This window comes from Microcebus murinus, chromosome 6, assembly GCF_040939455.1.
Source record: "Microcebus murinus isolate Inina chromosome 6, M.murinus_Inina_mat1.0, whole genome shotgun sequence".
NCBI lineage: Eukaryota > Metazoa > Chordata > Mammalia > Primates > Cheirogaleidae > Microcebus > Microcebus murinus.
In genome coordinates, this window is record NC_134109.1 from 71,469,587 (window position 1) to 71,486,735 (window position 17,149).

At 48.1% G+C, this 17,149-nt stretch overlaps 3 protein-coding genes across 4 annotated transcripts; 1 reads left to right on the forward strand and 2 right to left on the reverse strand.

Moving 5' to 3' along the window:
• Positions 1–312: 312 nt before the first annotated feature.
• LOC105864699 (ribonuclease 7) lies at positions 313–1,147 on the reverse strand. Its single transcript, XM_076003628.1, has one exon. The coding sequence runs from the start codon at positions 1,121–1,123 to the stop codon at positions 650–652; it is 474 nt and encodes a 157-aa protein (XP_075859743.1). The 5' UTR covers positions 1,124–1,147; the 3' UTR covers positions 313–649.
• An 8,554-nt stretch (positions 1,148–9,701) lies between these two features.
• Positions 9,702–11,393, forward strand: RNASE13 (ribonuclease A family member 13 (inactive)). Its single transcript, XM_012752686.3, has one exon. It carries the CDS (start codon positions 9,890–9,892, stop codon positions 10,349–10,351), a length of 462 nt encoding a protein of 153 aa, XP_012608140.1. The 5' UTR covers positions 9,702–9,889; the 3' UTR covers positions 10,352–11,393.
• A 591-nt stretch (positions 11,394–11,984) lies between these two features.
• On the reverse strand, positions 11,985–14,293 carry TPPP2 (tubulin polymerization promoting protein family member 2). Of its 2 annotated transcripts, none has more exons than XM_076004208.1 (4): positions 14,179–14,293; positions 13,742–13,920; positions 13,327–13,480; positions 11,985–12,259 (listed from the first exon to the last, which is right to left on the reverse strand). In XM_076004208.1, exons 2-4 carry the CDS (start codon positions 13,912–13,914, stop codon positions 12,077–12,079), a joined length of 510 nt encoding a protein of 169 aa, XP_075860323.1. In that variant the 5' UTR covers positions 13,915–13,920; positions 14,179–14,293; the 3' UTR covers positions 11,985–12,076. The 2 variants fall into 2 exon arrangements, with proteins under 2 accessions (XP_075860323.1, XP_012608137.1); XM_012752683.2 differs by having other exon boundaries at positions 13,742–13,968; positions 14,179–14,292.
• Positions 14,294–17,149: the final 2,856 nt, after the last annotated feature.

The following is a 17,149-nucleotide window of genomic DNA, read 5'->3' on the forward strand; positions in this document are numbered from 1 at the left end:
CCGGTTCTGCTACTAACCAATTAGACAAGCTCTTTAACTAATTAAGCTTTCCGAAATCTCAATTTCCTCATCCATAGAGAAAGCAAGTAATCCCTGTCAAGTGTGTGTCACAAGGGATTAGAAGATTCATGTGGATATACCAGGAAGAGCATGAAGTTCTCTTCATGAAGTGGTATTTCTTTGTCTTCTTTCCCTCTGGCCACCTCTCTCCACACAGGTCACCTCACTACCACGTCAGAGCTGGGGAAGACTTCTAGTCTAGGAACAGGAACAGCTCTGTGCATAAATCTCACGTGTCCTTTTTCCATTTGTTTCCTTCCCTTGTCATGCTGCAATGATAACCTGGGACAGGGGAGAGAAGTACAGGGGCATAGACCAGGGGGTCCAGACCCCTGGTCCTGCTCAGATCACCTGTGGGGGGTAAGCTTATGGGAAAACAGCAACAAAAAGATGAAAGACCATATCTTCTGGAGCTCAGCCCACCAAGGTGTCAGCCTTAGTTCCTCTTCAGCCTCCCAGAAGAGGCTGAACCAGGAAGAGCCGCAAGAGATGAGAGAAAGAGAATGCTCTGAGTGTAGGAGGGGCGGAGTGGTGCAGAGGCCTGGAGAGAGAATTCAGCTTCAGCCAAAGAGTGAGGCAGTCTGGAAACCTAAAGGATTTTGTCCAAGTGCACAGGAACCAGCCGGAATTGCTGAGATTCCTTTTTCTGGGGAGGGTCACAGGCCACTATGTAAGCCTTGTTCAGATGCTTCTCTTTATACCTGCAGTTCGGGTACTTCCCTGAGGTGAGTTCACATAGCGTCAGGGACACGGGCCCATGACTCTGGTGGCAGTTGTTATGGTTCTTATTCTTGCAGGCTATATTGGGGCTCTGGCAGGTGGTCGCCACATTGGAGAAGGATTCATGCAGGAAGGTGTTGAGGTTTTTGCAATGTTTTTTGTATTTGTTGATATTGCGCATTGCTGACTTGCATGCTTGAGGTTTGGGCTGCACATGCTGAGTTTTAAACCACTGAGATGGAGTCATGTGGCTGGGCTTGGCACTGACTGGGGTCTCGGCCACCCACAGCCCCAGCAGTAGGAGCAGCAGCAGTGAGCAGAATTCTGCTCTGTCTAGTGCCATCTCTCTGGGGGGAGCAGTCAGAATGGAGGGCTGGGGTCACTGGGACAGAGAGTAGGAGGTGTTCAGTTGAGAAGTCAGCTTTCCTATACTTGATCATTCTAGTGGGTCACCCATCTCCCTGCCCTTTCTGTGTCTCATCTCTTCCTCTCCTCTGTGTGCGGATCCACTGTGGCCCCATGGCCCTGGCCTTGTAGCCTGACTCCCTTCATTCTGTCCCTGTTGCCTCCTGCTCTTTGTTTGATCTCTTCTCCCTCAAGTCCCCTCCCCATTGTGGCCCCATGTCCCTATGTCTATGTCTCATCCCCTCCACATCCCCAATCCTATCTCCTCTGTGTCCCCATTCTTTTCTATTTTATGCCTCTACCCCAAATATCATTCTCCCCTCTTCCCCGTGTGAGTTCTCAACTCACCCAAGTCGAGTCTCTATCTCCCCCAAGTCGAGTCCCTTCCTTATTTATCTTATCACTCACCTGAGGGTACTCTTACCTGGTCAGAACCAATCCCTCCTTCTATGTCCTCTCTCCTCACTGGGTCCTGCTGCAGCTGCGCCTCTTCACTTAGTCCTCGTGCTGTGACTCCTGCTCAGTGGGCTGAGGCTGTGTCCACGCACTGCTGGGCTCTCAGACGTCTGAGGGCCTCCTCTCACTGCCTACGGCTTTAATAGCCGGCCCGGGTGATGCTGCTGCTGTTTGGGGGCGGGCCCGGCAGCAATTCCTGGATCAGGAGTGAATCAGGTGCATGCCTCTCCACTTACATGTCCCAGATAAGTGGATACCTATGGATACCTGTACCTGTCTAGATGTGTTCAGCAATGCGGAAGGTTGGATTCTTGCATTCAAAGCCTATATTTGGCCCCTGACCACATGGGACCAATGACTCTTTAATAAACGACTCTTTAATAAAGCACCTGATCTAGGTGTCAACCCAAATCAATTTCAGGGAGAGTTGTCATTTATCTCCTATATACACCTCTGGTCCATGATCCTGGGAAGAGCCAATCACTGTTGTGTTAAGGACTGCTTTTTCTCTGATCTGAGGTACAGATAGAATAGCCTAGAAATTTGCCTTGTAGGGTTCCTTGTCTTCAGGAGATACTGCTTATCTTTCGGAGGAGATAGAAGAGACAAGGGAAGTGGATAACTCAGTACCGCCAAGATGTCCATCAACATCTCCAACAGCTCAGTTAATCCGCAAGAAGTCATTCCTCTACAGCTCTCCAGTTCCGGGTGCCAATCAAGGCCATCTGGCTTTACCTAGAGAAGGCACCCAACATCTCTCAATTTTATTCTTTCCCTCCCTTATTTATTGAAAGTTGCAAGACTTAAACACTGTCCCAATGTTTGTGTTTGAAAAAGGTGTTGGTGTTTCTTCCAACTCCCTGCCTTAACCCTCCCTTCACCTTGTATGTCCTATTCCTTGTGGTGGTAACAGCTGTGTGGAAAGTCAGGGTCAGGGCTGCTCTGGGGCTCCCGTGGGCTTGGAAAGTGACGCTCAGGAGAACCGACATGCTGAGGCAGAGAAACATTGCTGCTTGTGGGTGGGAAGGCCAGGAAAACTGAGATGAATAGTATTTTTGTTTTCAGAATTTACCTGTAAGTAGTAACTGTGCTTCATTCATGTCGTTAACAACAATTTATTGAGTACCTACTAGGTGCCAAGGTACTTGGGATATATCAGTGAACAAAAGAGACAAAAATCCCTACCTTTGTGGAGCTTACATTCCATTGTGGAAAGTCAGTAAAAAAATAAATGCATATTTTGCTCAAAGTGATAATTGCTATGGATAAAAGGAGAACAGGATTGGGGGTGGACGGCAGTGATTTCTATGTAGGGTCATTTGAAGTAGGTGACTCTGGGACAGAGAGTTGAAGATTAGAGAGTGAACTTGTGTTTGTCTGGAGGAAGAATGTTCCAGATAGACAGAACAGCACTGCGAAAGCTCTAGAATAATATCCATAACCTAAACATTTGTACTCCTGTAATATGCTGAAAAAAAAAAAAAGCCCTAGAACAGACGATGTCTATGGTGGTGGGGGAACTGGAAGGTGTGAAGTGGCTGAAGCAGGCGAGCAGGGGTCCAGAGGGGGACCAGAGGGAAGGTCCTGGGAAGCCTTAGAGACCATTAGAAGGGCTCTGACTTTACTCCAGGCTCCAGCAGCAATGGGGAGCCCTGGGAGGGTTTTAAGCAGAGCAGTAAAGAGCCTGTCTGTTGTGTGGATTATAATTGTAGAGAGGTCACATAAACCACCACCTTGATCATAAGGTTTATGTTCTGGTCCAGAAGTTAGGATTTCGAGTGAGGAAGATGGGCATTTGTCTTGAGGACAGGGGGACATAATTTTAGTAGATGGAGAGCACAGCTGTGGGTCAGGATGAAGGGTCCAAGTGGTGTTGGAGATGGGGAATGCCACTAGATGGCAAAAGAGAGTCAAGGACAAGTTCACACGGGCCTGTGGCTCTTCTTTCTGGTTTCCCCTCAGCCAAGGTCTTGGCTGTGGGGACGTCAGTTCACGTCTTTGTTAAGGTGCCTGAATCTTTGCAAACTAAACTTCTGGGTAGAGTATCATGCCCCTGCTGCCGTAGAAACACAAATATTAGGAGATATCCACGCTTTAAAGCAGCCTGTGGATCCAACGCCTGCCGACACGGGCCAGTCTAACCCTGGGAGTGGAGGCTGGGTGGGAGGCTGCAAGCTCATTTGAATTCCAAGCCCAGTTCCCCTTCCACTTCCCATTATCCTAGAGTGAGATGTTTCCAAACCACGATTTGAACTGCCCTCTGCTCTTGCATTTTCCTGTCATTACAATTATCCCAGTTTGCTCTTCACCTCCATTATGCTGGGCTATCCAGAAGGCTGCCTTAGTACCATGTGAAAGTGAAGTAAACATGGTCCTATTCTATCAAGTCAAAGGGAAAAGAGAATAAAGGTTTAAGCTGGCATATGAAAATTGAAGTAGAAGAGTTGAACCTACCATCTGTACAATTTAAGCTGAAACCTTTGCTCTGACTCAATTATTTGGATAAGGCAGGTGATTTTGTTTGTTTGCTTAAACAATCCAGCTTCCAAGATCTGCTTCACTTTGCACTTCGCAGGATAATTTTGCTATTTTGCCTTCACTGCATTCATGGGGCAACAGGAAAAGATGGAGGAAGGGGGACAAGGTTAGGGAGAACAAAAGGAGCTAGGCATCAGGCCAAGGACTGGTCAGGGAGTCTTGCAGAAGGAAAAAGAGAAACTTAGCAGAAGACCAAATGGTGGGCGAGAAGGAGGGAGGGAAGAAAGCCTCTCACACCAGCAACCCCTATTCCAGCCTCCTTCTCATTCTATTGCCATAGTCACTGCTGCTGGCCCAACCTCTCCCCAGGCTGTGTTGTGTGTGTGTGTGTGTGTGTGTGTTCAAGTTGGGGCGGGTGTTGTGAAAATCCCAACAGTGCCAGGTGGACTTCTGCCTGTCTTCCCCACAGGACAACAGCTGCTGCTTCCTCTGGCCTGTGTTGGGAGGGAGGGAAGGAGGGGGTTGGAAAGGGAGGCGGGCCGGGCCTGGATTAGTGCCCACCCTTCAGAGCCGAGCCTCTCCCTCTCTCTTCCGGAGTTCCACACGGCCTCTGGATACCAATGGGAAGCCCAGGAGAGTTTCGTTCCAAGCAGGAGCAGATCCAAGTTCTGGTATCCTAATTTTGTTGATTCTTGGATAAATAAAGGTAATGGGCTCATTTTTTGTTGACTGAGAAAGTGAAACATGCAGCAAGTTGGGGTTAGATGTGGAACTGGCTTCAGGTCTCTGAATTCCCATGACCTTTCCTGGAACAGCTGTGGGTCTGGAGGAGGCCACACTGACAGAAGGGTGGGGTCCGTGGCTCCCACACCAATGCCTTTAGACAAGCCAGCATGCAGGAGAGAGGGACCTGGTATGGGAGTGAGCTCTTGCCAACTCCCCCTTTATGTACACAACAAAGATAACTTCCTTTGCCTGATAGTCAGGGTCTGCCACAATCAGGCAAACCTGTCTTTCTAACTTCATCTCTGACTTCTCTCCCACTGAGTGCCTAGCTAGACTGGTTTTCTCCCATTTGTCAAACATATCTTGCACAATCCTTTTTTATCTCTACTGAACTTCTAATTACCCCTAGAGATCCATCCCAAGGCCCCAGGTGACCCCCAGAAAACTTTTTCTACCCTCCCAACTCAGAGACCTCTTTCTCACCTCTAAATTCCTACAGCATTTACTGTCTTCAAGAAGTATACTTTTCTGCCTTGAATCATTGGTCATTTCTTCATATATATTTATTGTTTTTCTCCAACTTAGACTGTCCATTCCCAGAAGACTAGGCCCACCTGTTATACTCCTTTTGCATGTCTCGTAGGACAGAGCATAGTGCCTTGCACATGACCCTAACTGATTCAACTTTTAGAAGATATTCACTCTGCTCCTGAATGATCCCAGTCCCAAGTAGGATCACCACCAGACCGCAGAGAGGGTCATCAGATCGAGCTGACTGCTGACAATGCAGCTCCCGACTTTAGCCCTGGGGTTGAAGGTTGAGATGGCTGAAGCAATCCTTTGGGTTCAAGGATAACCCAGACACTGTCCATGAAACAGTCTACCGTTTGAGCATCTTGAAGTGGACAGGGCAAAAAGTAATGCCATTGGGAGCATGGTGAGCCCACTCAGGGTAAAATCTAGGGTTCTCTTCAGTCACATGGAGTCACTCCTGCACCTGCCACCCTAGCCAGCTGTTCTACAAATGCTTCCCTCCTTGGGGAGGGAAGGGAGAGAACGTGTAGATGTTTGCATGCAGAGGGTCATCTTTACAGGAAAAATAACTCAAATTTATCATTGCAGTGGTGAACTATGAATACTCCTTTTGCTGGTAGAAGAACCAGCACCATTACAATTAAAATATGTTTAACAAAAATATTTCTAAGCCTTAAATGTTTACTAATTCTTTTTAGCTCATAAAGTACAAGTCAGTCTGCTCTTTTTAGGAAGTTTGATAATCTCATCATTTAGACCAGGGCTTCTCAACCTCAGTGCTATTTACATCTTGGCCTGGATAATGCTTTGTTTTAGGAACTGTCCTATGAAATATAGGATGTAGGATGTTTAGCAATATCCCTGGCCTTAGGTCAGTAGCAACTCCCAGTTGTGACAGACAACCAATAATGTCTCCAAATTGCCCCTGGCTGAGAATCACTGAATTAGACACATGACCTTGAACAAGCTATTATCCCTCTAGAACTTAATTTTTTCATATCTAGGGTAATTCTTATATAAATAAAATCCTGTGCAATGGAGGAATAACCCCACAAATCTCAGGCTTAGGGAGCTCATGAAACCATGATGAGGATGTCATAGTGCATGGAGCAATCCTTAGCACCTCTAGGGCAGGATTTTGGAGAACAGACCACCAGGACTGCAGTTGGGAACACGAAGGCCCGACACTCAGTCCCTTCTCACCATGTTTCTGGGCCCTGTACTTACACCTTGGTTACGTATGTTTATATGTGTGCCTTTCCTATGGAATTATAAATTTAATCTGGACTGGAACAGTCTTATTTACCTGTATATTTTCCATGACATTTGTCCTAGTGCTTTTCTTTCTTTTTCTTTTTTCTTTTTTTTTTTGAGACAAAGTCTTATTCTGTTGACCAGGGCTAGAGTACTGTGGCATCATCATAGCTCACTGCAACCTCAAACTCCTGGGCTCAAGCAATCCTCCTGCCTCAGTCTCCCAAGTAGCTGGATTATAGATGTGAGCCACTGTGCCTGGCCCCTAGAGCTTTCCAGATACTATCTGACAATAATTTTTAAAAAAATTATTTTAAAGTAATCATAGAAACCTTCATGGAGATGATTTCTAAGCCAGGAGTTAGAGGGGGCTCTAGATTGGAAGAGCAGGCATGGGGGAGGGGGTGGAAGGGGGTGCTGTCACAAGACTTACTTAGAGAATAAAAGGCTTTGCAGATTTCAAAAGTGACTTAGTGTAAAACCTTGAAGGCTATATCTGGTCATCCATTTATATATTATTTAATGATTAAAAAGCACTTGCATGCTTGCTGTCTCATTTTATTCTTATAGCCTTATGAGGTAAGGAAAGTATTATCCCATTTTATAGAAGAGGAAACAGAAGCTTAGTAGGTCAATTAATATTAAGTCTTGAACTCTTTCCTCTCCTGATGTCCTGTTCAGTTTCCGTAAGTGGTGGTGGGTGGGGGAGTGGAGAGTGATGATGGGTGGGTGGGGAATGAAGGAAGCATCAAAAGGCCCTTTCTCTTCTCAGGGAAGCTGCAGCCTTGAAGGACCAGGGAGGAGGCGGCATGATTTAGGGCTGGGTATACAATGTGGCTGGCTTGCTCAAAGCAAAGACTTGAGTCAGCCAGGCTCAGGCACCACCCTGCATGGACGCCCACTCAGTGGTGTCTTGTTGAGCAGGCTGAAGGATGCAGATGAGCCACCTGCCTGTGTGGGCTCTATCCACACTTGTTTGACTGTGCATACTTCCCTGAGGAGGTCTGCCAAACAGGGGCTTCTTAAGCTGGACCTCTGAGTTGAGCCTTCATATGAGTTAGCTCCGTGGAATTGACATGGTAGGAGGGAAAGGAGGGGGGAGCAGCAGCATTCCAGGTAGAAGAGCCAGCGGAGCAAGGGCACAGAGTAGGGGCAGGGAGGCAGATGCAGCTGCAGACATGGGCAGGAGCAAGATCATGGAAGGTCTTATGTCCTCTGAGACATAGTTCGGACTATAAGAAGCTACTGCAGAGTTTTCGACAAAAGAAGGGACTATTTTTTTCTCTGGTGGCTGTGTAAAAGATATATTTGATTTAGGCCTCACTGGAGTTGCAGAGAATGAGATGTTCAGGAGACAGGAGAGCCTGAGCAGGAGAAGGAATGGGAGGGACAGGCTTGGGAAAAGTTTTAGATAAGACTGTCAGGGCTGCATGATGGCCTGACTCAGGCTCATACTGAGTACTCACCATGTGCCAGGTACTGCGCTGCAAGCTCTTGATATACCTCTTAATGAATCCTTATACCACTATGAGATATAAAATACTATCCTCATAAACAGATGAAGAAATGGAAGCATAGTGGTTTAGGAAACTTAGACTGGTAATAGGCGGCATGTAAGCTGCAGAGCCAGGGTTCAATTCCTGGTCTGTTTCATTCAAGAGTCTTGATCTTAACCACCACGTAGGAAGACCTCCCAGTAGTTGGGGTGAGGGGGGCAGAGGGGTCTAGGGTCACTCTCAGGTTTCTTGCACAGGTCAATGAGGAAACTGAGATAGATAACACAGGAAGAGAAGCAAATCATAGGGAAGATGGATTCCGTTTGGGACTCTAGTTTGTGCTGTCAGAAAGTGCCAGTCTAGAATGAAGAACACCAATATGTCTCTCTGTAGCCTCATCCCTTCCTCCTTCTGAGCCATACTGTGGGCCTTACAGCACTCAGCTCTGTGCGTCCTAACTCCCCTCTCCTGCCCTCCAGGGCAAGGGTGAACAGCCTCTCCTAAGAGGAAGCCCCAAATCTGGAAAACACCTTGCAGGGAGATAAGGCTGAGAGGCCTGTGGAAGTCAAAGGCTAGGGCTGGCTGGCGCCAGGGAGCGAGCTCCAGGGTTCTGATGAAGGGGCAGATGTTGATAAAAAAGAGAGTTAGGAGCTGGGCCCCAATCTGATCAGGCCAGGCTCTTGGGTCCACATTCCCTCAAGTCTAGGTTATGCTGTTGAATCCAACCTGCCAAATTGGAAACTTCAGAGTCTGCATGCATAGATTTCCAGGAATGCTTGGACTCTGACAAGGCCTGAGGTCACAGGTGAGGGTGTCAGTGTGGGAGGAGTGAGGCTGATGACGGGACTGTGGGGCATCCACGTGGAGGTCTTTGATTCTCAGGCCAGCACTTGGGCGGGAGGCCCTTATGCACATGACCTCCTGGGCTCCCGTGTGTGGGATGAGAATGGTGGACACTCTGTTCTCCGAGGGTCAAGAATGAGAAGCACTTTGTTCCTCAGAAACATGACAGTCCTTTCCTTCTCACCTTGCCACAGGAGCAGAGGTTATGGGCCAGAGAAAACATCAAAGACAGCCCAGGAACTGAGAGACTTCTGGCAAGGAGGTTGGAACTAAGTGTACTAATGACACCAGAGAGGAGAAGACCAGATAGCAATGTCTTTCCTCCCACCCATCCGACCCCCTCGGCACAGCGGGTCCTCAAACTCAGGGGACACCCCCTCCTCCCAGACTGGTCTTCACCCAGAAACCTTTCTACCTTCTTCTTACCTCTGGGCTGTCCTTGGCCTCAGGCAAGAAGAATCCCTGAGCCCACCTAGCTCAGCTGTCTTCAGCTTTTATCCTTCCAGCTTTTGGAGAATTATCAAGCCAGCCTGTTCCTTCTATCCTCTCTGAATTGTTTACCAGAAAAGGTGCCGGAGCCAAGGATAATTGGAAAAAACCTCTCACCCAAGGACCAGTGAGCTCTTATTCTGCAAGTATTGTAGCTTATGGACTGGGGGAGGCTGAAACCCTGTGGTAGACCAAGGGAGTGGAGGGAGGGCTGCAGGGGGTTGGTCAGCTGTTGGCCCTGGGCAAGTATCACATCTTTCTGGGTCATGAAGACTTGGGTGGGGTGATCTCTGAGGTACTGTTCAGTTCTTAGAGGGAAGGGAAGACACATAGGGAATGTTGGGGAATGCTAGAGGTTCTGGAAGGGGCAGACAGCCACTCTAAGCCCATCCCTATCTCCAACCACCTTAACTCTACCAGCAGGGGGAATGGCACCAGCTGTGGCCCAGCTCCTTTTCCTTCAGCTTGTTTTGGGACCAACTCTGGTCATGGATATCAAGCTGCAGATGGCTATCAAGAACTTCCGCAATTTACATGTGGACTTTCCCAAGGTTAGCTATCCAGAGAGTTTCCAGGGCTACTGTAATGGTCTGATGTCCTATGTGCGGGGCAGGATGCAACACTGGCATTGCCCAAGGATGCACTACGTGATACATGCCGCTTGGGAAGACATCAGGAAGTTCTGCAAGCATAGTGACAGCTTCTGTGAGAACTACAATGAATACTGCACACTCACTCAGGAAAGCTTTGCCCTCACCATCTGCTACCTGGATGTCAAACAGCCACCCACTAGCTGCCGCTACAATGGCACCTCAACCAACCAAAAGCTCTACCTGCTCTGCTCCGGCAAGTATGACGCTGAACCAATAGGTATCATTGGTTTGTTCTAGGGGATTTAATTCCTGAGCACCCCCCGCCCCCACCTTTACCACCATAGACCAGACTGTCCCCATTTCCCAAACTCTGATTCCTGCAACAAGACTTCCTTCCTGACTCTGAAGCAGGCAAGGTCCCCTCCCAAGAGACCAGGTAGGTTCGAAAACATCCAGGGCTTTGATCACTATGCAAAGTTTTACTGTCTTCTAGGCTCTTTCCAACTTGTTTACCATCCCCACCCCCATCCTCCCTCTCCCAGAGACAGTAAAACCCACCCAAGAAGCTGACTGTGTCCACTTGGCAGTGACTGTCCACCACTGGGCCAGATCCTAAATCCTGGATGGAGGCCCAGGGCCTCAGCTCACACCATGGCAACAGGCACCAGCCCTATGTCTCACTCCCATCCCCACCATCCTTCTTGGCTCTGTCTTCCCCATTTCCCTCATAATGCCCTCCACTCCTCCCTCCCCCCCACAGTGGGTGTCTCTAGCTGCAGGAAGCTCCCTGAGGCCCTTAGACTCACTTTGGCTTCATTTCCCCACAGAATCCTCAGCTCCCAGCCTGCTCCACTCTGTGAAATCATAGATTCTCCCTTCATGTAACTATCCTTCCCTCCCTCCTCCTACCATGGAACCCAGTGCTGTCTCTGTCCCACAGCCTTTAGTCACCCTGCCTTCCTTTTTCCAACCTCTTTTCCTGCCCTCCTTCTCACCTTGGCTTACTTGAATTTCAAGGTATCTTCTCCCTTCCATCCCCTAAAATTTCCTGCTTCCCCTCTCTTCCAGTAGATCCTCCTAAACCCCCAGACTCCAGGGTCTGCCCTTGACCACCAGGCAGGGGATGCGGCAGCCCCACTCTGGTCATGTAAAGTTTTTTTTTGGGGGGGGGCTCGGGGACCCTCTAGACACTGATAGTCATGTAAAGTTTTGAAACCATAACTGAATTACATGAGATATAACCATTGGGGGAAACTGAGTGAAGGGCACAAGAGACCTCTCTGTATTATTTTTTGTAACCTCCTGTGAATCTGCATTCATTTCAAAATAAAAAGTTAAAAACACACATCTGATTCCACTCTGATCTAACTCCTTTTACTCTATGCACCGAAACTCCTGCTCTTGGAGTCCTGGTAGCCACCCACCTCTGGCCGTCTTCCTGGGTTGCCTGTGGCGGTCAGGAAGAGCTGCTGTTCCGTGTGTACCATGCTGGAGGTGAGGTGGGTCAAACTCAGTTTGGGGCTGGATGTTGAATAGGCATTCTCCCTTCCTCCAGCTTTAAAACGAACTGGTAATAGGATTCAGGCCACCCTAGTGGCTTCCACTTCTCTCCCAACAAAACCTGGATTGCCACATATAGGGAAGGTGGAGGGACAGGGAAGGATCTAAAAAGTGGCATCTGGGTCAATAGACATCAAATCAGGAGTTGCTATTCCCTTTTGGGAGGTGGAGGATGGGGTGGATACCAGTAATACTTTTGCCTTCACATCTGGTTCATCTCTTAATGCCAAATATACCCTTGAGTCCTTTTCTTACTGAGGGCAATGCTAACTTATGGCTGGCAGGCATGAGGCACCGCGGAGTAAAGGCTGAAGACCCTGACTCCCTAGATTGCCTCTTCTCCCTCTGTCTGCACCAGCGGGCTCATTAGTTGCTGCACACACAGATGTTTATTGTTTCCCCAGCTCCCTGGTGTTAAAGATGCAGGGTCAGGGGGCTACTAGGCTAAGACGAGGCTGCTCGTTACTTCTTCTTATCATAGGTGCCAGCACCCTTGTAGCCGCTCACGTAGCCTGACTTTTCAGTTGTCTCTTCCCGTCCTGCGATGCCCTTGCCCTTGCCACTCTCATCAAAGCGCTCCTTGTGGCTGCCGGTGTACTTGCTGGTGTCCGTCAGACGGTCCACTCCACCCACTGTTGTTGCTTTCTACAAGCCAGATAATGGTATTGAGCCCTCTTCGTCCCCCTGCACAGCCACAGCCCTTCCCCAGAGATGGCCCGAGATATTTGGAACAAGCGTGTGGAGCTCTTGCTCTGCCTCTGGCATGGGACTGCCCAGATGCAGCCGTGGGCTGGAGCTCTGGCAAGAGCCATCCACTCACAAGGGAAGAGGAGTCTGGGGTGGGAGTGTGTGCAGCGTGTGCCGAGGGACGGTGGATTTTTCTATTTCCAGAAGAGTTATTCTGACCAGGGTGCTGTGAGAGGACTTTGCCCCAGACCCAACATGAGAGTAGAAAGAGCTTTTAGCACAAATAAGATAATAAAGGAAATGGGAGGGTGAGAGGCAGGAGGCCTGATATTAAACTTTAAATAAAAGCAGGAAGAGGAGTGGGGATCAGGTACCAAGTCCTCTACACTAAAGTCCTCCAAAAGCCACCAAGCCCTAGTTGCCTGACTCAGATACTGGAGACTTGAGAATGAGACTGAATCTACTATTAAAATGGCTATGAGGCCTGGCTTGGTGGGCCACGCCTGTAATCCTAGCACTCTGGGAGGCTGAGGTGGGAGGACCACTTGGAGTCAAGAGTTCGAGATCAGTTTGAGCAAGAGCAAGACCCTGTCTCTATAAAAAATAGAAAAATTAGCCTGGCATGGTGGCACATGCCTGTAGTCCCAGCTACCTGGGAGGCTGAGACAGGAGGAGCGCTTGAGCCCAGGAGTATGAAGTCGCAGTGAGCTATGATGATGCTACAGCACTGTACCCAGGGCGACAGAGTAAGACTCTGCCTCCAATAAATAAATAAATAAAATGGCTATGGACTTTGGGCAAGTCACTTCCCCTCTCTGGGTCACAGTTTCCTTACCTCTGAAATGACTAGATGATCTCTAAAGTCTGTTTCCCACACCAACAGTGCACCACATGCTTTCTGCCCTGTGTCCCTACAGTCACAACTGTTGGCAGGGTTAGGGACCCTGGTGGGCAGGAGGGGAGACTGGAACAGCAGGGATTCAGGGACATAGGGTTAAGGGGTAGAGGTGAAGACTATCACTCACAGTAACGCCGGTGGTGGCTGGGTCCTTGCCCTCCATGAGTTTATAAATGTCCTCCAGGGCTTCGCCTTCACTCTTCCCTTTGAACCGCTTCTGGCCCAGTTCCTTCATTGCCTCTTTGAACTGCTGAAATGTTATGGTCCGGGCATTCTTGGCCCTGGTCAGTCAGACAGAAATCCAGGAATCTTGGAGCATGAACTCATTACCTTCCAAGGCCCAACCCTTCCCTTACTTAGGTGCGGCCTCTTTTGACCCATCACTGTGCGTCTTGGGGACAGAGAACAGCACAGTGCCAGGTAGCTTGTAAGTGCTTGGAGGGCCATGGCAAATGTTCTGCCTGTGAACCACATGACCCCTTCCATGGCCAGCTACCTTGCTTGTTCTCCTCACCCCCATCCCCGTATCTGTTATTTCTCACTTGACTTTGCTGAATACAATGTCCACATCCGTGGAGGTGACCAACTTGCCATCCATGATGCCACAGTCTTTGCATAGCTTGGAGAAGTTCTTGTTGTTCATTTCAGCGCCACTGCTTGACGATTCTCCAAAGGCAGCAAACCGCTGGAATGTCTTCTCTGCTTCAGATGCCATGGTCAGCTAGAGGTGGGGGAGGGCAGTGGGGGGAGGGGGGAGGGAAAGGGAGGACTGACAAGTAATGAGGATGAGGGTTAGGATTAAATCAGTCAGCGACAGAAATAATTTCCCTCATCCCTGCTGCTCCCTCCCCTCTCCCCCTTACCCCCATCCCACCTCCCACAACCACAACACAGAGTCTCCCCTTCCCAGCACTGGGGACACCGGGGTGGCTCCTATACACTGAATAATCCCCCCTTTTCCTCACACACTTTTATGTACCTAAGAGTGCCCAGATGGTGTCTGACCCTTCCCAGCCTTTGTATGTAAGTGTGTGCAGATACGTGCGGGAGCCAGCTGGCTGGGGAGACTAGGTGGCAATGAGGAGACAGAGGGGAGGATAGGCAAGCTTCTATGACTTCAGCAGCATTTATGTGACGTCACTTCTGGCCCCAGCTACAGCCTCTGTCTTTGGGGCAGGGGCTTATGGTCTCCCTATCTTGCATGGTGAATAGAGCAAGCTGCCAACCTTCCAACCTTTTCAGATGACCAAACTTCCATCATTTCAGCTCAGCTTAGCAGTCCTCTGGGTCCTAGTCAAATTGCCGTCTGCTCTGCCATGCAACAAAAGCTGAGGCAAGCCCAGGGAAGGTTTTTTAGCCCATTCGGGCTATATAACAAAATAACATAAACTAGGTGGCTTATAAACAACAGAAAATTATTTCTTACAGTTTTAGAGGCTGGAAAGTCTAAGATCAAGGTGCTGGTACATTCAGTGTCTGGTGAGGGCTGCTTTCTGGTCCATGGGTGGTGCCTTCTTGCTGTGTCCTCACCTGGAGGAGGTGAACAAGCTCCCTTGAGCCTATTTATAAGGGCACTAATCCCATGCATCATGGCTCTGCCCTCATGAAACCTAATCAATTCCCAAAAGGCCCCACCTCCCAATACTATCACCTTGGGAGTTAGGATTTTAATATATGAATTTTGGGGGGACATAAACATTAAGATCATAGCAGAAGCAATTAATGAAAACAGGTTGGCATCCTTTCTAGTCTCCAGGCTCAGGTGTAGTGACCACCATGGAGAATCTCACTGGCTTTAACAGAGCAACCCCAATAGAAACTTCAAATGACTTCCAGTATTTGGTCCAATAGGGAAAGAGCACAAGCCTTGGAGTGTAAGAGAGCTGGGCAGAGCAGGGTAAACTGGTCCAGAGTGAGGATGAGTTTCAGACTCTGAAAATCTAAGTTTCTGTGCAGGTCAAAGATGTTTCTCAGGGGTTCTTCTCTTTGGCCTTTTCTCTGGCCAGAAGCCCTATAGACAGATGAACTTCGGGGATCCTAACAGAGCAACTAGATTGGTGACATTCCTCTTCTTCCCATCTAATAATCAGTCACTAGTTCCTACAAATGTTTTTTCCGTTGTCTTACAAATCCATTCCTTTCTTTACATTTCTAGTACTTCACCCTTATTCAAGTCCTTATCATGTCCTATCTGGATGACTACTTTGGCTTCCAAATGATCTCTTTCCTAAGTCTAATGTTTTGCTCCCACCTACCCGTAGCCATCTCTATTACACCCTCCTCATCAGATTAATTTTCCCCAAACAGTATTTTCTATCTATTACTCTTGCTTAAGAATATTCTATGGCTCAGGAATATACTATGACTCCTCATTGCCAAATCTTTTTGCCTAGCATTCAAGGACCTGCACAACATGGCCCCAATCTACCTTACCAAATATCATCCACCTCTCATCAATGTTATCTTTCAACTGGGGCCATAATGGCTAATTGCTATACACTTGAGAGGCTACCTGGTAATGGAAAGAGCATAGTCCTTGGAGTGGAGTGGATCTGGGTAGGGATCTGAATCCTAGAAACATCATTTACTAGATGGGTGGCTTTGGGCAAATCACTAAACATCTTTGAGTTTCAGTTTCCTCATCTGTAAAGTGAGAACAATACCACTTTTCCTTACAGTAGTGGGGGATAATGTTATGGGAAGTACCTTGCACATAGTAGCTACTATTCAATTCTCCAAAGTGACTTATGTATTTTTGCTTCCAAACTGTCCCTGGTGTTCTTTCTTTGCCTGGATAGAATGCCCCTCTCTATCACTCAAATATTCCATGGTTTCACTTCTTGTCTGGGTCGTTCACCCTAGGAACAAAACCCTTTCCTTTCTCTGAATTATCATAATATAATGGTTTCTGGACTGTGGGTTGCAGCCTCATGTGGTGAGGACTTCTGAAGTATTGCTAGGGACCCTGGAATCTGTATGTATACAGAAGAGTGAGTGTAAATTGAATAAATAATATGCCTTGCATATTATGGCATTCCTTCATTTACAGATGTTGTGGTTATCAGAATACATAACAGAAACATATTCGAAGCTCTTGTTGCATTCATACCTTGTATTTTCTCCATCAGAGAATACGAAAACCATCATGTGGGAATGGAAATCTCAGATTTCCCACTTGAGAAGGGTGGGAAACTACTGCTACAAGACTTACTATCTAAGCAATTAATCTTATATATACATATTTTTTCTTAACTTTTTCTGTGCTTATACCTTCTCTAGACGACTTGATCATAAACTTCTAGAGAGTATATGACCTGACTTCACACTTCTTTGAATTCCATCTGCACAGTGGCTTGCACATATTAGGTTCCTAAAACTGTTGCTTAGTTGAAGGTATAGTTTGAAGCCTCTTCTGGCCCAAGAGAAGGAAGTTAGAGAGAAAGATTGTCCTTGTTGGAACACTTAAATCCAGGTCCAGCTGGGATCTCCTCTGACATGGAAGAACCCTATCTTTGGGCAGAACAAGCCTTACTTCTGCCTGCAGCAGGCTGGGTGGGACCCCTGGTCTAGGAAGCAAACAGATCTCAGTGGAAATTTCCCACCTCCTGCCCGCCCCATGCCCCTGCGCAGGCCCCTTATCAGGTTCCCCCTGAGTCATCCTGACCCAGAGACGAATTTAGATGCTGGAACCTTCGGGTCCTTCCCTCCCCCACTCCAAGTAAGACTACTTTAGACATATCAGAGAAGCAAAAAGTTCTGAAGGCAAAGGTTCTCACTCTAGGGTCTCTTTCTCCCTAAATTACACTAGAGCTGGTGAGATCTCTCTCTCCTGTCCAATGCATCTTTAGCTATGACCCTAATTCTAGCAGGCTTTCCCCTGTCCGAGAGAGTGTTAAACTGGCATCCAGAGGGAAGAGGAGACTAGGCAAGGAGCCAGGGTGTCCAGCTTC